At 43.9% G+C, this 25,351-nt stretch overlaps 1 protein-coding gene across 1 annotated transcript; it reads left to right on the top strand.

The window, feature by feature from the left end:
• The first annotated feature begins 231 nt into the window (after positions 1-231).
• On the top strand, positions 232-24,808 carry LOC119386055 (general transcription and DNA repair factor IIH helicase subunit XPB-like). Its single transcript, XM_037653405.2, is given in 22 exon segments — positions 232-247; positions 403-461; positions 463-484; positions 622-746; positions 934-1,014; positions 3,639-3,794; positions 3,891-3,965; positions 4,053-4,169; positions 4,360-4,535; positions 6,009-6,080; positions 6,166-6,242; positions 6,245-6,271; positions 7,924-8,027; positions 8,163-8,235; positions 13,945-14,064; positions 15,214-15,416; positions 16,169-16,234; positions 17,551-17,687; positions 17,840-18,054; positions 18,922-19,070; positions 20,548-20,676; positions 24,062-24,808. Coding segments are annotated over 22 exon segments (2,331 nt in total). The 3' UTR covers positions 24,194-24,808.
• Positions 24,809-25,351: the final 543 nt, after the last annotated feature.

Here is a 25,351-nt window from a genome sequence, read left to right on the forward strand (position 1 = left end):
GCCCCTGGCGTCTCGTGAATGCAATGACTCAGGAGAAACGGCACAAGCTTGGACATGTCCGCTTGGCCTTGCGATTTCCATCATTCACCATCAGTCGTAGTCGGTCCGTGGTCGGTGGACTGCGTCTCTCCCTGTCGTGCTCGTGCTGACACGCGGTTGCGCCGCAAACTATCGTGCCCTGTTTGCCCGGCATGGCTGTTTAGTCACTGACGTCGCCCAAGCTTTGCGATCATGGGGAAAACAAAAGGTCTGTGTTTCGGAGAGCTTATAAGCGGAAATAAACAAAAAGAAAGCACCGCTGGCTGTCATTGCTACGCGTTATTACGTTCTAGATGCACTCTCATTGAATCGTGACCGTGGCCATTAGTTTCGTTGATGCTGTTACGTTACCCCGTTTCTCAGGTACGAAGCGCTGGAAGAAAAGGCAAGAACTCGAAGAAAACACGGCCGAAGAGCTGCTGCGATGACGACGATGGAAACGGAGGTACTGTTCGCAAAATTTTTTGCTCTCGGCACGGACGTACCATTTGTTGATTGCCGCTTTATTAAACGGTTTTTTCGTCGTATTACTCATCGCGTGTTGCCTCTTCTTATGTGTATTGTCTCCGTGCTTGTTTGAAGATGGAGTGCCTGCAGCTGCGAGCCAGAAACTCAGCACCGCTTCAGTGGAAGACGAATTCGGGGCCAAGGACTATCGTTCACAAATGGAACTCAGGCCCGATCACGCATCTCGACCTCTTTGGGTGGTAAGGGGTTAATTATGCTTTAGGTTCACTAGAAGCACTCCCTTTCAAAGCTGTCTAACGGTTGTGTGTTATTGCTTTGCGATCGCTTGTTTATGGTAATCTAGGAAGTGTTGTGCCGCACTTACCCCCACGGCATTTCCGCTCCCACAGTTCCTTAATTCGTTGTCTTTCTTTGTATCTTCCGCAGGCTGCCGATGGCCATGTCTTTTTAGAGGCCTTTTCACCAGTCTATAAGCATGCGCACGATTTTTTGATAGCTATATCCGAGGTAAGCCGGTCTTTCACGTTCGTTTAGTAGTGAGAAGTCGGCAGCAATGTTACGCAGTTGACTGTGCTACCAGTTTGGAGAGCTTAACTTTTCTCCAGCTAACCTAATTACCTAACAACTAGCGGTGCTTCATTGAGAGAAAGTATTTGTGTCCCCGACCATTTGGACCATACGATGTAACATTTTATAATGTAACATTTTAATGCTCCTAATGCATATAAGTGAACATAATATATTGCATAGCTGAGACAGGTCTGTCATCTATTGTGTTTCATGTTATCACTATGCACATAAAGAGGTCAGTTTTAAACATTTCCAACCGTTTAAAAATGGCTTGGAACAGCTGTAATGGGCTCGACTTCAATCTCCCGAAGAGAAGTTAGAATGAATATTAAGTTGTGATAAATACACGACTTACAATTCAAGGACATTATAAATGCTAGACATATTGCACATTGACATCGAGTATGCTGGAAAAAAATATTGCACGAGTGAAAGGAGACGTGATGATGCAACTGGAAATTTCTACACAATGACATCATCAATTTTATTGGTATGTACTGGGCACTAGATCACAGTTTAGTAATTTAATAGAATTTAACTACTTTGTTTGATTATGATACTGACCTATAAGACCTTCAAAATGTTCACCGGCCACAAAAATAGCACAAGCGTGCAGAAATAGTTTGAAGTCTCTAAAGTCACCCTGATATAGGGGGTATGCACTGTACCTTGATCCGCGAGGTGGCGATAGCATCGCCGGGCAGCGACGCCATTTTGGCGGTCCGGCCGTTCGTGAGCGCAGTAGCAGGTAGCAGTACCGCCAGTATCGGGCTACGTTCTGTATGCGTTCTGCTTAGCCCACACACAGCAGTGTCTCGTGCGCGGTGCGTATTTATTACGTGAAAATCTTTGAACGTATTTGTGTGTGCGGAGAGACGGTACGTGCCGTGGTTGCACGTCAGCCAGCTGCGACAATGGTGAACTGCGCCGTGTTTGGTTGTAACAACCACACGAAAAAGCAGCCTGTGGATCAGTATGCTGCCCCGGTTGGTTTCTTTTTCATACCAAAGGCCAGCTTTGCAGGTGCAGTGAGCAGCCTGTACCTCACCGTCTTCTTTGATGAGAAGCCACGGCGTAAGGAGCTTTTCATTAAATGACTGTGAATGACGAACCTGGGAGTACAAACAGACAACCTCAGTGATGTGACCTAAACATTTGAAATAAATTAGAAAGCTATCGTAGCTGCAAAGTTGGAACACTAAGAAATGTCTGAATAAAGCAACGTCAACGCTGATTTGCACGACGTAAGTGATCGACGCAACGCGGCTTCTTAAATTCTGGCGATCGCGTTTAACGCGGAATGGAGTTAGATCATACTTAATCCTTCAGAAAGCTGCGCGTCGCCCTAGCTAGAACTGTCGCTTAACGCTTGCGATAACTCAGCTACACACGAGCAAGGCAATCAGCGGTTGTTGAAATGCGAAAACCATTTAGAAACAGCCACTGGCAAGTGCTGTAATCCCTTCCTGCCCTGACGTCCCGTTACCGTGTTTGCGGGTTTCACACGGCGCTAGCACGACAGAACAAACGCGATTAGAAATAAACGGGGAAGTCGGCTTACTTTTCTGACAACAGCGATTGTGCTGTACGGCAGAACTTTGACGCCTGCACTAAAAAGCTGCGATAAATCGGCTACACATTAGCACCGCACGCAGCGGTTGTTGAGAAGCAAAAACCATTTGAAAACAGCACTGCAGCAATTGCTGTGATCTCTTTTCTGCCATTACATCCCGTTACTGGGTTTACAGTATCGGCAGAGCGCTCGCACGGCACAATAAACGCGATTACAAGTGGACGAGGGAAGTCTGTTTACCTTTCCAACTGCAACTATCGTGCTGTCTTGAAGAACCTTGACACCCGGCTGCTGCACCCATCCACTCGTGAGATAGTTGTGACCGTGCATAGATTTATAAGCTTTCAGTTGCTCACGCGACACAAAACTTGTCTCGTGAACAAGGTAGTCCTTCATGTCGGTGAAGTCGACCCGCGGCAGCATGCAGTGCAACATCGGGTTGAAGTTCAGCGTCTTCGAGTTCGAGTGGGTCTGCGCCGCCACACAGACGCACTTTCGCCAGGTAGCGCAATCGCGCAGGTTTATCTAACCCACGTGCGTATGCGCTTAAGTCCATTGCAGTCCACAGATGCACCAAGAAAAGCGAAAAAACATAGTTCCACAGTGCCACCATGAGCGCCGCGAACCACAGAGACCGCCAAAATGGCGGCATCCTGGAACGACGCTAGCGCTCCTTGCGGATGACGTCAGGTGCATACCCCCTATATTGGTACCACAGTTCAAGCATGCAAGTCAAAAGTGGAAACTTTTCATCTGGTTTGTTTTGTCTGTAGCCATGCTTTTGATAAAAATAAACAGAACTGGTACTGATAAAATGCTGAACTGACTCTGTATTACTCTTTATGTTCCCTTACCATGTGTCTGCATACTAGTCACACTTGCGTTCTGTGCCAGTTGCTAATATTTGCATTTTTATCATGACTGGTGGGCTCTTTGTTTGATCATTCATAGCTACTGGTCCTGACATGACTATACTTTTTCTTTACAGCCTGTTTGCAGGCCACAGCACATTCATGAATACAAGCTGACATCCTATTCCTTGTACGCTGCCGTCTCTGTTGGACTTCAGACACAAGACATCATAGAATACTTAAGGAGACTTAGCAAGACTAGCATTCCAGATGGTATCATAGAGTTTATAAAGGTAGAGTAGGAGCAAGCATTTCTGCTTGCCATTTGGAAATGAAGACTTTGGAAATGGGGACATTTTAAAATTTTTACGAGCGCTTGTTTCTTTCAGCTTTGCACTGTCAGCTATGGGAAAGTGAAACTTGTCTTGAAGCACAATCGGTACTTTGTGGAAAGTCCTTTCCCGGTAAGAATTCATTTATTTTTTTGCTCATTTCGTGTGGGTTTTGGCTTGTTTGCTTGGCTCTAACTGGTGTGTGAATGAATGTTTCAGGACGTACTCCAGAAGCTTCTCAAGGATTCTGTCATACAGGCATGCCGCCTACGACGGGATGCAGAAAATGACACGGATCTGAGCGTTGTCACGAGGGATATTCTTAGTGCCACACTTGTAAGTTGACATGGTTGCTTTGCATCTGCCATCAAGTGAAAAGTCTGTGTAAACATGTAATTTTAAAATAAAAGACGTAAAACACATAAGTGTACGCATAGAAGTTTTGGAGTGGCTACTGAATGCATAAATGGATGCTCATCAGAGTAGTGTGTCAAGGTTATATGAATGTGCTGTTTTATGTTTTTAGCCACTCAAAACTAGCACCACAGAGGACAAGGGTGATGACAGAGGTCAAGCTGCCAACGTCCCCGATGACATTACTGCCTTTTATGAGAAAATGGAGAAGGATGAAGATGACATAGAAGACTCTCAAACGGTGTCGTTTGAAGTCAACCAAGACTACATTGAAAAGTTGCAGAAGAGGTAGGGATCTCATTGTTTTGTAGGGCCCACAAGATTCACACTATGTGCCTGTGTTGTCCTGGTGACATTCTCCTCTTTTCTACGTAAATATGAATTGTGCTTTGATAAGATGGCCTCGGAGGTACATAATAAGTGTACATAAATAGAAATAATTGCTTCAGACAGTGCCTTTCTCTCTTTTAGTTGTTGGATGGGAGTGGATCTATAGCCGGAAACTTGGCGTTAAGCCAATATACGTCTTTTTTTGTGCGTGTGTGTATTCAAGGCCAACTTTATTCTTGTTCCTCCGGTTTCTCTCTCTCTCTCTATTTTTTTTTTTTGTCACCCTAGGCTGATTTAAAGCTGGCTTGTATAAAGAGAACTGATTATATGTGAGACAACTGGTGTGGCTCATTTTATATGTTGTTAGGCATAATTTGTTGAGCTTATCACTAAAGAAATAGAGGAATTTAGTGCATTGGGTGGCAGCCATGAATGTCTCCACCTTCAACAGTGGTTCACTGACTGTGGAGTTCTGGTGCTGGACATGAAGGCTGCATTCTGATTGATTCGGGACGCAAAAGCATTCGTGTTAAGATTTAGATACACATTAATGAACACCAAATAGTTGAAATTAATCCAGAGCATCTCCCGATAGCGTTGCTCATAGCCACAGCATTGCTTCGGAATGCTAGACACCATAACTTTGTATGAACAGTTGACGTGTGCAGTCTGCTATAGAAATTTGACGCCAAGTATTTTGTGTTGTTTGTTGTTGAAAATCGAAAATGTTTACTTTTTGTGAGAACATAATCCGCAGTTTTTTGTTGTTTTTCTATATTTTTAGTTAGCATTCTGACCTGTATGCTTTGAACCTAGTTTCCTTGGTTGGTCAACATTGGTATACTTGCAGTGTTAAAAATAAAGGGTCTGTGGATAGGAGTATCAACACTGAAACTGATGTTTCTGACAAGAAACGGGGGAGGCCGCATTTCGATGGTGGTGAAATGCCAGAGGCCCGTGTACTTAGATTTAGGTCCATGTTAAAGAAAACCAGATAGTCAAAATTTTCGGAGCCCTCCACTAAGGCATCCCCCATAATCATATCCTGGTTTTGTGACGTAAAAGCCCAATGATTACATTAAACACCGAACAGGGCCAAATGCATTGCTGTAATCTCTGCTCCCCTCACCTTTTTTCTTTTCCAGCTCTTTTGTTTATGTGGATGCCAAGTTGTCGTCATGCTAATGCTTAATTGTGCGCAGTTATGTTATAATCAAATTCGTTTAGCTGATTGCAAGTGTTAGAAGTACTGAAATCTTTTGAATAAAAGTAATGTATGGAACTTGTGTAAGGCTCATCTCTTATAAAGCTCAAAATTTTTAATGTTATTCTATAGCATTTTATGTAAAGCACAAAGATGGCTTTTGTTCATTTTTTGCTGTCGGTGCACTCTAGACAAGAAAGCGCTGGATCTTGGTTTTTCTTCTGCAGATGCATAGAACTCGAGTACCCTTTGTTGGCCGAGTACGACTTCAAGAACGACACTGTCAACCCAGATATCCAGTAAGCACATTTTGTTTTATCACAATCATTTGATTCCTGTCCACAAAGAATGCATTTCCGAGCAGAGCACCTCATTCATTTGCAGCGTTGACCTGAAGCCGTCTGCCATACTCCGACCATATCAAGAGAAGAGCTTGAGAAAGATGTTTGGAAATGGACGCGGAGATCAGGGGTCATTGTCCTTCCGTGCGGTAGGCTGTCGCAATTTCTCTTTTATACGACTATTGTGGCTGTTCTCACATTTCGAATCATGATGTTTTACTCAGTGCTTGTGACTATACTGCCTGCAATAATTCTCTTAATTAGTTCACCTGATAAGTAATTTTCTTTTGCCTCCATATACATAACAGGGCTGGTAGTAATTTTTTGTGGACTTGTTGAGTACTACATAGTCAGGAAGTGCTACTGTTGCCGAAGACGACTGTACGTTGAAGTAATTAGTTTGCATAAATTATGATAACATACACACTTTTGTGATGGCATTTACAGTTTCTGTTAGGGGCTACTTCTGTTCATAGAGCGCAAACTGCATCATAGGATAGTATAATAACAGGTGTAACAAAATCAAGACATCGTCATTGTAGGAGCTTTATCTTGTATGAAGCCTCTGTCACACTGCTTCAAACTTGCAGTTGCTCCTGAGATGAAGCATTAGCATATAATTAACCACTTCAACAACTCTCTCGTGTCAACGTACTTTCTTCAATGTGCCAACTGAGTGCCACAAACGAATGGCAGTTTTATTGTTATGATGTACATGCAGCAAGCACTGCTAGATGTAGCACCTGTGTTGTGTGTCGTCTTCTTGGGTTCCTGTTCATTCGGCACTATTTTTCGTCGTCAGTATGTGCCAACAAGCCCAAATTTCAACAGTGCTAGATGTCGCACACTTTTCAGAAGAGATTTTTGGTGTACAAGCTTGGCAGAAACAGCACTCAAGTCTGAGTGTTTAAAATGGTGTGCACGTGGAGTTGGGCCGATGGCAGCAACAACGGCCACTTCTTTCATCATTAAATGGTTATGTTTCTTTATGTTTTGTAGCTACTAACAAACAACCAGTCCGGGAAAGCTCTTGTGAGTCACGCTTGGACATTCGACTTTGCATTGAATTGCTGATGATTGTGAGTGACGAGTGTGAGCCTGTAGCAGTGACAGAACTCACAATCACCATCACTCACAGTCATCAGCAGTGACAGAGCTGCTGATGATTGTGAGTGATGATTTTGAGCCTCTAGCAGCCCGTCTGGTCTGGTGTGGATGTCGCTTGACATAAACTCTTTGCTGCTGGCACCTTTGTCATTTTCTTTCCTCATAGCTTTATCAACATGTTGTGTGAAGGACAACAGCAGCTTGCTTGACATTAGTTTAAGGAAATGTCAAACTGCATACACGTTCTTTATTTTTCTGTGCCTAAGTGCAACTCAATAACAAGAGGCCAAAAGAGGTGCAGTAAGAGAATAAAGAAGGAACTGCTGATATTTCAACATTTAATTAAATGTGTTTCGTAATAATTTGATTCGTAAAATAATGTGGTAAATTAATAATAATATCTGGGGTTTAACGTCCCAAAACCACGATATGATTATGAGAGACGCCGTAGTGGAGGGCTCCGGAAATTTCGACCACCTGGGGTTCTTTAACGTGCACCTAAATCTAAGTACACGGGCCTCAAACATTTTCGCCTCCATCGAAAATGCAGCCGCCGCGGCCGGGATTCGATCCCGCGATGTGGTAAATTCTGGCCTTTTTTATAATAAAAGAAAACATATGGCATTGGATGGGCCAACGAAAGTTTTGTTTGGTCTATGGAACAAGCTTGTACTCATGTTAATACTGTGTACAGGTGCTGGAAAATCGCTGGTGGGAGTCACAGCCTGCTGCACTGTGCGCAAGCGATGCCTCGTATTGTGTAACTCTGGTGTGTCTGTGGAACAGTGGAAAGCACAGGTAAGCACTTGATTTTAGTCATTGCATTTTCACTGGCAATTGTTGCATGTTTCATTGTTTTGTTGTTCTTGGCTCCTTTTGCATCAGACTATAGCACTTGGAACTTTTTGGTGATTCTATTTTTCATTGTTGCAGTTCAAGATGTGGTCAACAGCAGACGACAGCGTCATATGCAGGTTTACGTCTGAGGCCAAGGACAAACCCATGGGTGAGTAAAAGATGACGCGCCCACACAGGCCATATGGAATCTCAAAGACAGCGGGGGAGGGGGAAGGCATCGTGTCAATGCGCCTTCGTGTAGATCCTGAGCTGTGCGCTGTAATGTGACACAATCATGAGTGGCTCGTAATAGTTTGCTTCCCTTTTTTCATGCATGGGTTTACAGTCGCCGACCGTTTATTCGGACATGCTCGTTTATTCGGACACCTTCGCGGCACCGCCACTCGTCCTATTGAAGTAATGTAAACTCACGAGCGAAAATTCGGACGCCCCACAGCCCACTGTTCGATTTTTCGGACTCCGGCTGGCTGATAGAGTGCGACGTTGAACGCCATAACAAGCTGTCAGCAATGTTTACAATATTTTTACTAGGTTGCCAGCACTGAAATGGTGCACTGGCTATAACTGGAGATCGTGCCAGTGTCAAAAATCCACGCAGAAGTTACCGATCTCGAAGGCTATGTTTGTTGGCTACACGTAACGGTTGCCTTTTGGCTTTAGCCAGTCACGTATCCATTGAACGGCTACCACGGCCAAACAGCAGGCCAAGCCAAGCCAAGCTTGGAATCGGCTTTGTGCGGCGTTTGAGGTGAATGACAGCGCGTACGAGTACGACGCGGATCCTAATTCAGACAAAGAGAGTACGACAACAGATTACAGAAGCGCTGCAACATCAACTAGACCAACGTCGTTTCCTTTTGGCGTGTGAGGGTTTGCGTTCTCAGATGTTTCTGTGGCTAGGCCTGATCTGCATCCCGAGCTTTGTGTCCTGCTCGTGCGAGGCCTGATCTGCTGAAATTGCTCCGACGCTGCCCGTTCCATGTGCGCCGTCAAAACTAAAGTAACGCGGCAACTACAAGGCCCTGACGATGGCGAAAAAAGCGGCGATTATTCACCAGGTGGAAGTTGCTTGGGAGTTTTCGCTGAGTTGGGCGATGAGATCATCCGTCAGCTACTCGAACCAGCGCATGTGGACAGTGACTGCCTGACGACGCACCTCCCACACCACAGCCATCAAATGCGGATTTAGCGTAGGCCGTTGCAGTGCTATTGCCGACCATCAGGGGTGGCCAAACATTGGCTGAAATACAGGCCGACTTGCTCGCGCGTAAGCGTACATGTGTACAGACGCGCACTTACAAGTTTTTTCCGGCCGCTGGGCCAATAAAGGTGCTTTTTTCTGGTGAATCCTTTTTTTCGGACTCCCGATTATTAGGACTTTTCAGCGGTTCCCGCCGAGTCTGAATAAACAGTCGGCGACTGTATTACAATTTGCACCATATTGAGCTCTGACTGCATCTTGTTTGCCACAGATCATCTGCACTGAGCCCACTAACACGCCTGGTGCATTGTCTTGAAAAAGTCGAGTGTTTATTCCATTCCAGGACACTGTAGGTTTGGGTAACATTTTATTAATTGAGTGTTCGCAAGCAAGTCAATTAACGTCGGTTAAAAGAAGCATGCATGGTATGCACGTTGTCAACAAAGGCTCCCAGGGCGTTGCCATAATCCTCTCTTAGCTGTTTTTATTATGCGTGACTCCCCAAAAATGCACTGCCGAGGCTGTGATATCGGCTTTTGTACTCCCGTGCAACAGTCCAGAAAGGAGGTGATCCTTCCCTCCGTTCAGAAGGTCTATATAAGTGTACCCTGAGACTGGTGTGAGATATAAAGAAACAAGCGGTCTTTGGGCAGCATTGCACCATTTCTTTAACAAGCCTAAATTTCAGCACACCTGGTTTTGGGAAAGCTCAATGTTCCAACTCCAGTCATCGCTACCACTATGCATCTTTTTCCTGTCAGCATTCCTTGGCTAGATACCCCCAATGTTTGACGTCATTTTCATTTCGTATTTGTATGCAGAAAAACTCGTAGAACCAGATATATACGTACTGTAACTTTTGTAGTACGTAAACCTTTTCACATACGTGTAAATAGTGGCGTAAATCCAAAAAAGGGAGGACATGTTGTCTCTGCCAAGTACATGCACTACTTAGTGCCATCTGTCCATGAGTACATGAACCTCTGACGCAATATTTTTTTTACGAAACAGCCATAAGCTACCACACACCCGCTGTAAGTGTTGAATATCACCGGGCTTTATTTTATTCTTACTGAGGGTTGCTACACGAGGAATCATGCAGAAATTTCACATCTTCATTCCAAGAAAGTTAAAATAAAACTAGCAAAGAGGACCAGTAAAATTATTGATATCGAGGCAACCTCATAAAAGATACCTTTGCATCATCATGTGTTTGTAGTGAAGTGAAATAACTTAAATTCAACGAACTCCAGTTGTCTGTCATTCTTCTGCTTTTCCTTGTCAACTGCTATGTTGTTCAGTTCAATTTTCGGATTCGTGCTTGGGTCTTTGCTGTATTATGGAAAACCTTTGCTTGAGTATTGCTGTAGGGCCCGACTTAAAAGATCTACGAATGGCTGCAAAAATGTTCAACAAGATATTATCAGAAGCAGGAAAGCACCATTCACTTCATTATATGTACGCGTTTAATGATTCGCTTTAGGCTTGGCAGATATTTTGTGTTTCAGATTATTTGATCGAATTTTATGAAATTTGATATTTGGTTCGACTGAAATTTTGCTGTTCAAAACTAAGGAACACATGCTTTTTTTTTTGTTCATTTCGCTCGGCTGAAAAAATGGTTTTACAGCAGTGTGATGCGCGGTCCGATGAAACCATCCTTTCAGATGCAACTCACACTGCTGTAAATCCACACATCGGAAGAAAATTTGACACAGAGTTGTCTTGTTAACTTAACTTTTTTTTCTTCTGTGGCACTGTACAGTACACAACAGCATTTGTATTGCAGAACGTCATTTGCAACGACTGACATTGTTTTCTTTGTGTAGCTGGGGTATCAGTAGTAGTTATGTTATCAGAATATGCATTCACTTTGGTCGTATGCACAGCACCACTTGTATCCATACCCACATCTTTGACGCTTTTACATTCACAGTAATGTAAGTGTCCACTATACAAGGGGAGGCACAAAAGCCTCTTAATTTTGTTCTCTTCTCATTACAGATATGCATTTATGCTTTTGGTGCAGCTCTAACTAAGAAAATCTCGTGCCCGCCTTAAGATCACGGAGACGAAAGAAAATTCTGGTAAAAAAAAAGCAAGTCGTATTCGAGTAACTTTCCCACAGTTGTGACAAACAAAAAAGAATAGGACACTATGTTGCACCATTGCTTCATTGGCAAATGAGCAGCACAGTTAGAAATTGCAATTAGCCAACTGCTTATCACGAGGGCTTTCATTAGTGGCCTTCACATTGTGTACTAGATGTTACGGCATTGACAGTATGCTAAGGAAGTTGTGCTCTTGTTCGGTGCCTGCTATAACACTCGTGGCTAAAATAAGGAAATTCATAGACTGGTGCGTTAGCACGTGCTCTGTCAGCGTGAGTTGGTAAATTCTGCAGGCAGGCACACTGCATAAGAAGTAAATGAGAGCTGCACATGTAGCTTTTTGCATGCCTTCCTTTATATTTTTCTTGTGGCTAGATGCTGAGGATCCCATTGTCTTCATTTCCACGGTTATTTCTTGCCATGGGTCACAGAGCATTGCTAAATCTTACGCGAAACTCATATAGGTTCATGTAGTTAAAATAGAAATACAAGGTATTATTCTGGGTTCAGCTGGTATGTGGCATGCATTTGAGACCAAATCTTAGCACTCTGATGGTCTGCTAGGCTCAAGTTGCTGGCTGTTTAGAATGCTTTGAATATATGCACGCACGGGACCTTTGTTTGTTACTATGTATATTAGAATGCAGGCAGGCCTGTGCAGTCCTGTTGCCAACCTCTGTTTTGGCAGTGTTTTGATGAAGCTAAACACACACCCCGCAGTAGTAGCTCAGCCTTTTTGTGCACACAGCACTCCACCCTGACCCTCTGATCTTATCATACTTGTTTTCCTTTCCTTGATATACGAGGGCATCATGCTGTCATCTAGGCAACGTGAAGAGAACTGGATGACCTGTCAAGGAATGACTGGCCCGAGTCCAGTGAAGAACATGAATATTTGAAGAAATTGTCAGCAAAAAAATTTGGTTACAAATGCAATATAAGGACATGTCAGTTGCAATAAGAACATGGTCTAGCATCCACGTTCTTAAGCATAAAAACTTCTTTTAAGTTGCTTGTATCTTCCTGTGAAATTGGGCTTTTATAACTCCCTTTGTGTGCTGGACAATTAAAAGTGCAAGTTGCTTGTATCTTCCTGTGAAATTGGGCTTTTATAACTCCCTTTGTGTGCTGGACAATTAAAAGTGCATTTTACCTGCTCAAAACCATAAGTTATTAGCCAAGCCATGTTTCACCAACACTAAAAGGTTAATCTTAGTTTCATAGGTGTTGTCACAATTTGCTACTTTATGCTGAGCATTTTTCTTATATGGTGAGAACTGAAGCTTCAATTAACAAGGAACACTACAGCCCAAGACTGATGTTGTCCAGCTTTAGCAAGTTCAGAATGCCATAAGTATTACAAACTGGCATACTTTGTGCACATGCTCCACCCATGCGAAGAGACCATAACAGAAAATTATCTTAGGACGGCCTCATCCACAGAAATGTAATCAACGTATGTGATTTTTTTAACACCAACAGCTGTAGGCATGAAAGAACTAAGCACACACAATCACGACCGGCGCGGTGAGTCCGACCGCGAACCGCACGCACGACCACGCGAGCTCCAACCAGCTCGAACTCCTCCCGTTCTCCGACAAATAACGATGATGATGAGTCTACGCCAACGCGATGGCAGAAGTGAATGCCAATCTCGAAGGCCTTGCTTTCGCAAGCAATTACGTCATACACACCATGTTGGTGCAATACAAATCTCAGAGGCTATGCTTTTGTCAATAGTATATGCCAATCTCGAAGGCCTTGCTTTTGTGAGCAGTTACGTCATAGACGCCATCTTTGCAATTTGAATCTCGAAGGCCATGCTTTTGTTTGCATCAATTGAAAGATTCTCTTGCTTGCGCCTCTCATGCGGCTAATATTACGGTCAAACGAGGCCAAAGTGCGTGAAAATGCACCATGGCCGCTCTCTTTGGTAGTCACTCAGTCGGCTCTGAGCGCACTTCGCGACGTATCATACGGGAACGGTCCGACAGTTACGACGTAACAGCGGGGTTCCCAATACATTGTATCCTGTGGGAGCTATGCCGGGACCGGCGGAAAACGACGTAACAGCCGGGAAAACGCAGCAGTGAAGAACGTAACAGCGGGGTTCTACTGTATCATGTTTAATTGAAATGTAGCAATCGGTAAGGAAATAGAAAATGAAGAAATAGCTTGGCACAGCTGGGAGTTATACCCGGCATTGCCGCGTTACACGTATGGTACTTTACAAACTCCTAAACTCATCTTATAAGCAAGAGCTGAGCTTTATGGTTGTCAACTGCTCTGAAATAAAAGAAATTGCAATTCTAGACTTTCGATGACATTTGATTTAATGCGTGAGCTATCCCAGTGGCTGCTGTTTAACACTTCATTGTGGTAAAGTGACACAACAAAACATTTTTTTTTGGGCGTCACGTGAATTGGTATTTCAGGGTTCCTATAAAAAATACAGTGGCCCGCATTACTGCTTACCATTAACTCGCATTTCACTTGCCTACTGTGGTAGTACGTATGATTACTCGAATTGTCTCGCTTTTTGCAGGCTGTGGTATCTGCATCACTACGTATTCCATGATCACGCACACACAGAGACGTTCCTGGGAGGCTGAGCAGGTCATGGCTTGGCTGAAGGAGCAGGAGTGGGGGCTCATGCTGCTCGATGGCAAGTGCTGAAGAGTTTAGCTCTTCGTTTGACATCTGCAGTCGCCCACATCAGCATCAGTGACTGGAGTTGTAGCGACATCGCTTGGCGCTCTTGAGTCATTGCATGCATGGATTGCTCTACTTTTAAAGTATTAGTTTAGGTTCGGTTCCTGCCGGCGGCAAGTTATCTTTTTCGTCCACTTTACTTTCTTCACATTTATATTCTAAGTACTACACATAGCATCCTCTATACTTTCCTTGGCATTATTGTCTGTTAGTTCTCGTTAACACATGCTTGCTAGATGTACGTTAGAAAAGGTTGAATAGTAGATTGAACCCCTCCAAAACTGTTCACTGTTGCCTGGTGCACGAAGAACTCCTGTAGCACTGCAAAAAGGTTCCTGACAGGGAATCACCCAAAGGACACAAAGGTGTAGAAAAGACGTGAAAGGCAAAGCCTACTGTAATTGATTTGGTTCACTACTGCGTGTACATCTACCCCATAAGATACACTTGTGGCTGCGTTTTTTACCTTTAAATGACTAACCCACTGCTCCTGCACTCCATAAGTACAAATGAATTGGTATTTTTAGTGTGACTGTTCGAGTTCCCTGTGCACCATCAAATGCAATGTTACTGTATTTAATGAACCAATATTTAAGGCTGGCATTTCTTTTCCACTGTATAAAAGAGGGTACGAGTCATTGCTGCTCATTTTTTTTAAAAAGGCAGGCCATGCAACATGTTTCGAAACCCTGAATGGAAGTGAGATGCTTCATCTTACAAGGCTTTATTGATTTATTCTTACTGAATTACTTCCTCACTCACTCATATATTGTGCCAATATAAAAACTTGGATTCTAGTATGAAGTGTCGGGATTTCTATTTCTAAGTTTAACTCGAGTCACCTGCAATGGAATACCATAGCTGTTTACATGTGCATAGCACAGTTGGGGATAGGTCACACTTTCTTGTCTGAGCCCCTAGTTTACAGCTGCAGCACAAATGTCATTGTGGTCTCTAATGCAGGTCTAGTCTCTGGTTGAAAAAAAATTCAAGTTTTGTTGTAGCAGTTGAAGTCCGCAAACATTATTTTGCATGCCTTAAACAAGCTGCTTTGCTTGTGTCTGTATCGTATACTGAACAAAGGCATGTCCTTTCCCTGCAGAGGTGCATACTATTCCAGCCAAGATGTTCAGGCGGGTGTTGACAATAGTGCAAGCACACTGCAAGCTGGGTCTAACGGCCACACTGGTCCGAGAGGACGACAAGATCCAGGACCTCAACTTTCTAATTGGACCGAAGCTGTACGAGGCAAATTGGCTGGAGCTCCAGAACAACGGTTACATTGCCAAGGTGCAGTGTGCCGAGGTGAGTGATTGGCGTTTTGCCAGATTGCCATTGGATCTGAGAAAAGCCCGAGTTAGATCCCGAGTTAGATCAATTCTCATTGTGTAGGTGTCATGCAAGGTTCACAGAAGTCCTCGAGACCACTGAATGCCGTTGAATCTCAAGGCATCTTCGAGTCTTTGAAAGTCCTTTTAAAAAAGAAAATGTTGCATGAACATTCGCAAGTGAGTTGGTGTCAAGCTGAGATTTCACTCATAAATGTCCAACATACCATAACTTTCGTTTCAAATGGGTCCCGAACTTCCATTCTTGTTATATTGCATGCAGTTCGTATTTCAGACTGTATTCTGATATGCTGATTTACTTTGCAACTATCTTAGGTTAGAAAAAATCTTGCTCACAAAAAGGCACATGAAGTTTTCTAAAAAATTACGTACTGTACTAGAATACTAATTGCATACACGAAATGAGCACAGAAATATATACAAACTCAGCAAGTTGAATCGAAATCTATCAAGAATAAAAAGAATGTTTTAATGCAGTGTTTCCTGATTTTTGCTTTTTGTGAGGGGCTACTATGAATCCTGTCATGCAGTCATTCAGGTGTCTTAGTGAATGTGGCATCAGGAAAAAAAGTTGGCAGGAGTATAATTAGGCCCATTGTGCCTTGCTTCATTCAGACTTTGTAGATTCAATTGTACAGCTTACAGTGGTACCAGTCAGCCTTGAATACTATGCCCTATTCACTGGGTAACCACTTTGCTTTATTCTAGGTATGGTGTCCAATGACACCAGAGTTCTATAGGGAGTATCTGCAAGCCAGAGCATGCAAGAAGTTGGTGAGTATATGATCGCTGAACTTTTTTTAAAGAGGCACACATGGATTAGGCATGCAGTTCATGGTGATTAGGATGAGGCTGTAATGCGGCTTCGTCACTTTTCTTATTTGTCGCTTGTTTTCTTCCTCGCTTTGCCAACATCTACATTGCAACCTACTATTGTAAAATCCCGAGCAAGCGCCCCTACCCGCCTTCCCAAAAGCCCCATTCCCCCCCTTTTTTTTCCCTGCTACAGTAAAAGCTCGTTAATTCGGATTTCACGGGGCTGGAAGAGATGTCCGAATGGACTGAATGCCAAATTATCAAAAGTGTCAAGAAAACAATAAAGAAATGTCTATTACATCAATGCACTTTCATTTTTTGGAGGAATACAGATGTCCAGCGCTGATTTTGCAAAAGAGCAATGTAAAAGCCGCAATTATCGTCGTTCGTCGTTCGCGACTTCCCGTTGTGACCCCAGCTCAAGAGCCCCGTTTCTTAAACCAAAATGTGCTCTGAACCCATGGCTCATTACGTACCAACAACGCGATTGTGGATGGCGACGAAGCCTTTCTGAAAGCCCGCAGTTGTTTTGGCTGTCCGCGAGCGCCGTTTTTGTTTCTTTGTGGTGCCTTGCACTTGGCAAGCTTTAAGGATCATCCGAATTAACCACGTTTCATGTTGCGGCCATATACGACTGAACTAACAAGTGTTTGATGCCATTTTCATTTCTTGATAAAGTTGTTTCTTTCCTTTGTTGCCAGCACAGCTTTCATTATGAAAGCTCACATCAGTGGAAAGTTGTTTTGCACACTGAAGATAGCACCGTCACGTCTCTTATATGTGTGCCCGACGCTTGTAAATGTGGGTAGTGCAAACAAAAGGAGATCTTCAGCAGCATGTCAGCCAGGAAATGTTGCTATGGGCTGAAAACAGGAAAATGTGGTGACCTCGAATACCAGCTTGCTAACTATTTTAGGCAACTCTGTGTAGACCGAGTTTGTCAAGGTAATGGCCCTTGAATTGGCACACGATCAACGTGTATACAGAAGTGACCTTAAAGCCAGCAGGACGGGTTTGCAGGAGCTGCTAGGAGAATATAAATTTCCCAACCTAAGAAAGCAAATTGCACTTGTCTCACTCTTTCTTTGTTTTTTCTAGTCGTCAACATAGTGGCTTGTCACAATTTTAGCTTAAAAATCTTGTTACAATACATTCAGGTGCATCTTTATTTTTAACCCGCAAAAATTGGGTGCTTGTTAGGTTTGAAGGCACATTAGATTCGAGTGAATACAGTATGTCCACTACATTATCTTTCGTATGTACATCTTTTTCAGTTGTTGTTTGTCATGAACCCAAACAAGTTCAGGGCCTGCCAGTTCCTCATAAAATATCACGAGAGGCGAAGTGACAAGATCATAGTGTTCTCCGACAATGTCTTTGCCCTCAAGCACTACGCCATCAAGATGAACAGGTGAGTCGGTTTATAGGATGGTGTCACTTGATCTCAGTGTACCACTCAAACTTACAAGGTAAAGGCGTCGTTTGGGTCTTGTTATTTGTGTTGTCAGTCTGGCTAAATGCTAAGTGAGGCCTCTGTCCTTGACTTCTGTTGTGTTCCGACAGGCCTTACATCTATGGTCCCACATCCCAGCAAGAGCGAATGCAGATCCTGCAGAACTTCAAGTACAATCCAAAAGTGAACACCATCTTTGTGTCCAAGGTGGCCGACACCTCTTTCGATTTACCAGAGGCAAACGTCCTCATCCAGGTGTCTGCTCACGGAGGCTCCAGGAGGCAGGAGGCTCAGCGATTGGGTCGTATCCTCCGGGCCAAGAAAGGTATGTCTCATCCTTGACGCCTGGTGTTCTCGAGGGTGCAAGTGGTCAGAAACTTCCCATGCCAACGGAGTTTATTGCTGGAATCCTTACAACAAAATGTGGTTTTGCACCTTCGTGTGAATCGTGCATAGTGTGTGGATTATGCTATGGTTTCGCATGGCTTTATTGAGAAAATAAACTGGAGCATCCTTTATGGTTCTTCATGATTCAGTAACGCTGTGTATTGTACTGCTGTGTACTGATATACTCGGTTACAACACAAGAAGAAATGCTAGCTCTGCCCACAGCCATTGCTGTCCCTCCCAAAGAGAATTTGCATAAATGGCTTCGTCCAGTCACGCTTACTCATTCTCGTGGCATCAAAGAGTTGTGTGTTCCCATTCAGACACATGTTTGTGTCGCTGGTTTTAGGTTGGGAACATCAGCGTTCTGGTAAATTTCGACGGGGATACCGACATCGCTGCTCAGCGAAACATAATGTTTTAGGTAGTCACAACAAACCTTTATCTTCTAATACGCATAGTACTATTCACATTACCTGAGAAAAAATACTTACGGTTTGAGCGGAAACCAGCTAGCATGACTGTCTTTTACGGAGGAAGGGCAGGCGCGCTGCGGTTTTGTAGGCGGAACTTGCATTTTTCTTAGGTGTAAGCAAGCATAGTTGCGTAACATTTCTTCAAAAGCAGTGGTGCATAGGTTGACATCTTCAACATAATGTCACAACACTTCCAATCATATGTCCCTCTAGATCTGGATGCCTTTTGTTCAGTAATGTTCACCATCGGAAACACATGTTAAAGCTTGCCGTAAGAGACTCAACACTTTAAAAGGTGTAACAGTTTTGTGCTTCGTGTCCGTACACAGGGGCCGTGGCTGAAGAGTACAATGCCTTCTTCTATTCCCTGGTGTCTGAAGACACTATGGAGATGCATTATTCACGAAAGAGACAGCGTTTCCTGGTGAACCAAGGCTACAGCTACAAAGTCATTACCAAGATGGAAGGCATGGATGAGGTGAGTTCCAGGTTTATTTTTTTTTACTGGGTTCTCGTATACAGTTGCCGACTGATTTTCTGGACCTGGCGGGGACCGCAGGATAGTCCGAAAAAGTTAAGACATGAAAATGAAGTTTATTTGGATTAGAGCCGCCTTTAAGAAAATCTCTAAAAATGCCCTACTTCATGCTACGCTTGCAGACGAGCATATTTGGTTGTATTTGGGCTACAATGACGTAGTCAGCACGTAGGCGATCGCTGCCGCCGACCGTTGTAGACGGCACAGGAGGTGGCCCCATGGTACCAAGCATAGGTTGGCAAACTCACTCGACAACTGAGTTTTCTGACATGCCTGATAATTTGGATGCCTTTGCAGCGCCACTACTTACCTTATACAGCTGGAAAGTCTTAATTTTCAGATACTGAAGCCCTTCAGCATCCAGTTTTTGAGACTTTCTGCCATGGTTGCAGGTCAAAGTCACCATCGCTGCCGTGTTGATGGGTATCTCGCAGCCTTCAGCGAGCACTCTCGCATGCAGTCTAGCACTTGTAAAGGTTGGCAAAAGTCAGCTTCTCCACAATGCCAAGGTGTTGCGTGGTCAAGCGTATGCAATGTATTGCAGTGAAACAAACTCTCGAAAGGGGCACTATAATGAGACATAGTGTGTGCTTTTGAAAGGGCCCCTTATCCACTCCTGGCATATTTACACATTTTAAATAAACCGACACATCGTGTTCAGAATGCCATCATGATTAATTATGTCATAAGTTATAGTGCTACTCTCCGGACCTTTCTGGAGCCCCATCACTCTTCGTTATGTCAGCTGGGTGCACCTGGTGATGTCAGTAAGTACACCCTGCTATTGTGTTGCTACCATGTCACGCAACTAGCACTGAACCTGTCGATTGGTCGAACTAGAACTTGTGACTTCCGGTTCGTCTGCTAGCAAGTCCCCCTGCAGTTGACTGCATGTTTGCTCTTCCACGTTGCAGTGCCACATTGCTCACGGTTCAAGTACTGTACATTCGTCCTTGAATGTATTTGTTTTTGACCTGGTGGTTGGCAGACAGACGCATAACACTGTGTCTGCATGTCGGTTTGCCATAGGCTGTTTGCTATTCGTGGGTCAATGACAGCTTTGTTTGCGAATGGCAAGATTTCCCTTCCTGGCATTGGGTGTTGTCTGGGACCCATATTTTATGGCAGTGTCACAGCGACATGACAAATGTGCTAAAGAGGAACAGTTGCTGTGGCTACGTTGTGACATTCTGTCAGTCTCACTGCCACTGACTGCCCAGCTGTTGGTATCACCGCTAGGCCCTCTTTCGGTTCACTTCGAAGCTTTATGTTGTAGCACTTGGGTATGAACTGCCAATGCTCACAATTGAGACTCATTTGCTGCCGCTCACAATTAAGACACAATTGCTAACTTTGTAACAAAACTGGTGCCCATTGTTGCTTGCACAAGTTCTCATATTCTCTCTTCTTCCTGTAGGAAGAGCTTGCATACCGCACGAAGGAAGAACAGACGAGCCTGTTACAACAGGTGCTGGCTGCCAATGATGCTGATGCAGAGGAGGAACGAGTTGCTGGTGAAACTGGTCCAACTGGCCACCGTATCCAGGTTGGGCGTCCTTTTGGAGTTGCGGCTTACTTGTGTTTGTATACTGGGACGTAAAACCCCAGATACAGTAGAACCCCGGTGTTACGTTCCTCACTGTTGCGTTTTCCCGGCTGTTACGTCGTTTTCCGCCGGTCCCGGCATAGCTCCCATAGGATACAATGTATTGGGAACCCCGCTGTTACGTTGTAACTGTCGGACCGTTCCCGTATGATACGTCGCGAAGTGCGCTCGGAGCTGACCGAGTGACTACCGAAGAGAGCGGTCATTGGTGCATTTTCACGCAGCAATTGGTGCATTTTCACGCAGCTGGCCTGGTTTGACCGTAACATTAGCCGCATAAGAGGTGCAAGCAACAGGATCTTTCGATTGATGCAAACAAATGCATCGCCTTCGAGATTCGTACTGCAAAGATGGCGTCTATGACGTAATTGCTCGCGAAAGCAAGGCCTTCGAGATTGGCATTCACTTCTGCCACCGCGTTGGCATAGACTCATCATCATCGTTATTTGTCGGAGGACGGAAGGAGTTCGAGCTGGTTGGAGCTCGCATGGTCGTGCGCGCAGTTCGCGGTCGGACTCGCCGCGCTGGTCGTGATTGCGTGTGCTTAGTTCTTTCATGCCTACAGCTGTTGGTGTTAAAAAAATCACATACGTTGATTACATTTCTGTGGATGAGGCCGTCCCCAGCTCCGCATTTCTATCCGTCGACTAGATCGTGGCTGAGCGCGCCAATTTTCGTCCTGCTCGTAAGCATTGAAATAAAATTCTGTATCACTAAATATTTTGTCGTTTTTCCTGTTTTTCGGCTCTTGCGTTTCCCGTCTCTTACGTTTATTTCCTACGGTCCCTTCAAAAACGTATCAGCGGGGTTCTACTGTATTATTACTTGTGTTTGTATGCGGCATGCGTCTCTGAATATAAGTGCGAAAACGAGAATAAAGGGGCACTAAAGCCAAATAACAATTTATGCCAGAGTGAAAGGTCAGTGCTTGAGAACGTCTAAAACGTTAGTATTATGTGCAGCAGCACTTTAGCAATCAAGAAATTAAGGTAAATGTAGGACACGATTTGCACCATGAGTGAGACATTCTGGTACTAGTCTGATGACGTGGTAGGCCCTCAGTACAATTAATCACTAGTACTCAAACTACCCATGATGAAAAAGAACATTGCAGTGCATTACAATACGGAATAAAATGCAGCTTTGTGCATTTCTGTTTGATTTTGGGAGAAAAAAAAAGTTATTGATGTTACCCTTGAGAACAACGCAGGTGGTCCAAAAGTTCCGTTTTCTCTGTGCTGTGCTCCGCTGGTGTGGCTGTGTCTGTTATCGCGTGTGCTTTGTTCACTCATGAAACTTGCTCTATCTGCAAGTTTTATAAAATGTCGCGTCCATGTGATGCTGACGTCTGCAATTCTGCTGTATTCGCAAGCACTGTGTGTGCAAGAAACTGGAGCGCCAGCTGTCGGGCATTAAAGAGAGGGCATGGAAATTGCTACGTCACAAGCCCCTTCTCAGTGGCACGCGCTTTGAATTGCACTAACAGTATGCGGAATACTAAAATGTGATTTTCTTTCAAATTAAGCATTTTTTTGGCATGAAATGAGGTTTAACGAGGTTTCTGGAATGTTTGCCCCTGCATCCTTAGGTTGTCACTGGCTATATAATAAGAATGTACGTGCGCTCAGCAGTTGTAAAAATAAAATTTAATTTGTTTAGAAATGCTGAGCGTCCTTACTCTTGCCTTAGAGCACCATCATTGCAGAAGAAACAGTTTGTCTTTTTGGACAGTATGTGTTTGCGTCATATTGTAAACTTGGTCATATCCATGATGTTTAACCCTTTAATGCCTGAAAATTATGAAAGCGGCCAAGAAAAAAATTTGTTTTTCATTTTTCAGCTTTAATTAGCAACCTTTACTTTAATCCGCAGGTGTATTATCCAAAATGCAACTTTAATGCATACTTTTAGGTATGTCGCGAATTCGCAACAACCGGCACTTAAGCCTTTTGTAGCTCAATACAGGGATGTGTTCAAGGCAACGTAACTATGGCATCGTCGCATCAGGGAAGCGGATTCGTTCTGGGCAACGTAACTTGGTGTCATCATTGTCGTTAAATGCAAGTTTGACTTCATTGCCTCCCAACGATCACGTGACATCGTGTCGACCGCAGTGTGGACCCTAGACTCAGCCGCCTAGTATAGCCGACTTCTTGGGAGTCGACAGAATGACATGAATGTGACGGCACCGAGAAATTGATCTAGCTTGTCACGAGACAGAGCCAGTCCTTTGTTAGGATTTTTCTGCATAGTAAACAGATTGCTGTGATACATGAGGAGGTAATAAAAAATTCCTTGAAATATTCAATAGGAACTCGGACAGTCTTACATTGAAGAAGAGCGGTTTTCCAGTGTGGAATTTCCCGTTGGTCTTAACAATCTGCATATTTTTCCACTGCACTGAATGCTTTGGAGAGGCACTTGGTTGGTCTACCGCATCTTCGTCTTCATGCTCACTGCTTAATGAGGACACTGGTGCTTGTGCATGGGGATCGGGATCGATATCTTTGTCTTCGCTGTCACTGAGACAGCTGTCGTCACTTTTATCTTGAGGTTGCAAGCGCGTGCGAAGCCCTTTTTTTTCCATAAAATGAGTGGACGTCAGTCATGAACTTGTCATACCGGCAGTCCTCACTGACTGACTCAAATGCCGGATGTCGCGAATTTGCGTCATACCACAGAAGCGAGGATCGCCCGAGAAAAAACGTACTTCAAAACAGCATAACATGTCGTGTGCAACCTCTTGGATGCGTGCACACCGAAAAATTTTTATGTGAGAGGGAACTTGCGTCTCTCAGGCAGAAAACAACGAAGAAGTGAGAGTTGTTGCACGTTCTTCGCGCTCTCCGGCAACTGATACACAACACTGGGTTCCAGCTTGGAATACCTCAATTGAGATGGCGCTCGATGTCTCGTGCTGAAAGCCATGTTTGCCGCAAATATGTGACAGCTGGCGTTGAAGGCAGCACGCATTTCGTATGTTACTTGGTCGGCGTCTTTCGGTATGTCGCGAATTCGCGACAACCGGCAGTAAAGGGTTCATGTTTTTACGTTCTGTTATGTGTGCCCATTACCCTTCTGTGGTAATTGTATGCAGGTGTCAACCCGAGGAGTTTTTTGTGAGCTCTTTACGAAAACATAAGGAGATCTGGAGTATGATCTCCAGATCTCCTTTATCTGGAGTATGAACCTGTCAGTATGATTACCAACCAACTAGCCCAAGCCTCAATACTTATAATTTATCTGGAGTACTCATTATGTTCATCTTATGTGCCCCATTTGTTACTAAAGACATGTTTCTTTTCATTTCTTGTTTTCACTGCAGATGTCGAGGAGGGCTGGAAACATGAGCTCAATGTCTGGTGCAGACAGCGCAGTGTACCTCGAGTACAGAACCGACAAGAAGAAGGACATGGGCCTGAGGCATCCGCTTTTCAAGCGTTTCAGGAAAACTTAGTCTCACATAGGTACGCGGCAAGACGTGTGGCCTGTCGGCATCTATCCAAATATGCGCAGGCACTTTGAGACTGGTCCTAGGTGCCAACACAGGTTATCTATCTGAAAAGTCGTGTGCATTGTTGTCTAGTTTACGCTGGCATCTTCCCGGATGCATTTTGTCACCGTAAACGGACATCCTCCATTTATCAGCAGCACTAAGGTTTCCTTGGTGCTCGCAGATCACATTGAAGCACTTCATACTTTTGACATTTGTACGAGTCAGATATATATATATATATATACTTTTGATAAAGCTAATAGGTTACGAGTTATGTTAAGTAGTAGCCAATTGTACTTTCGTTAATTGTTCAGGTTGCACTAAATTGTCTTGCAAATCCTAAATGCCTCATACAGTGAACATTTGCCATTCAATAGCGTTATGTAAGCGAATAAAGTGCTTTGACACGCAGTACCAATAATGTGCAGTGATGTGCATACTAGCCTTTTTTTCTTTTTTCTTTGCCTTTTTTGCAGTGTATAAAACATATCAAGTGGAATGCGCCAGATGTCATCACACATTCGTATACTGTTATATGGAATTGTTTAATAAAACAGCAAAGTGTCTTTTTTTTTTACACAGTGTAAGAGATTCTACAAGAGACGAGACAATGGTGTATTTGAAGAGATTAAATATTCAAAAGAGTGGTGCCTATGTGTTATGGGCATTATTTAAATAAACACGGCAATAATTGACACACAAACTGCTCTGTGTTGTGGTTCTTGCACATTCAGTAATACACCTTGCAACACTGTCGAGGCATGTCGCACACTGTTCTTCAGGCCCAACGTAAGTGAACAGTATGTCATCCGACATCACACAGAAAGATGTATCGAAGACTTCTAGTGATTTAGTAAATGTTATGGTGAAGCAACTGGAAGACCTCGCAAAGTGCATTAATCACTGTCCGCTCTGTGAATCTGTCGTATGATTTGAAGAGATTAAGTGGCATGTTTCAGGTGCATCAAGCACTGCCAGAAAGAGCACACTTTTTTGTCTGGTAGCCATCGTCGGCTAGCTCTGTGGAATTGAAGGAGCCCTCATGTGCTGCAACAACTAAGACATAGACTGCATTCTCTGAAATATCTTTTTCCAATTGTGTTTGCAATTAGGCCACAA

This window comes from Rhipicephalus sanguineus, chromosome 3 (genome assembly GCF_013339695.2).
Source record: "Rhipicephalus sanguineus isolate Rsan-2018 chromosome 3, BIME_Rsan_1.4, whole genome shotgun sequence".
NCBI classification, from domain to species: Eukaryota; Metazoa; Arthropoda; class Arachnida; order Ixodida; family Ixodidae; genus Rhipicephalus; species Rhipicephalus sanguineus.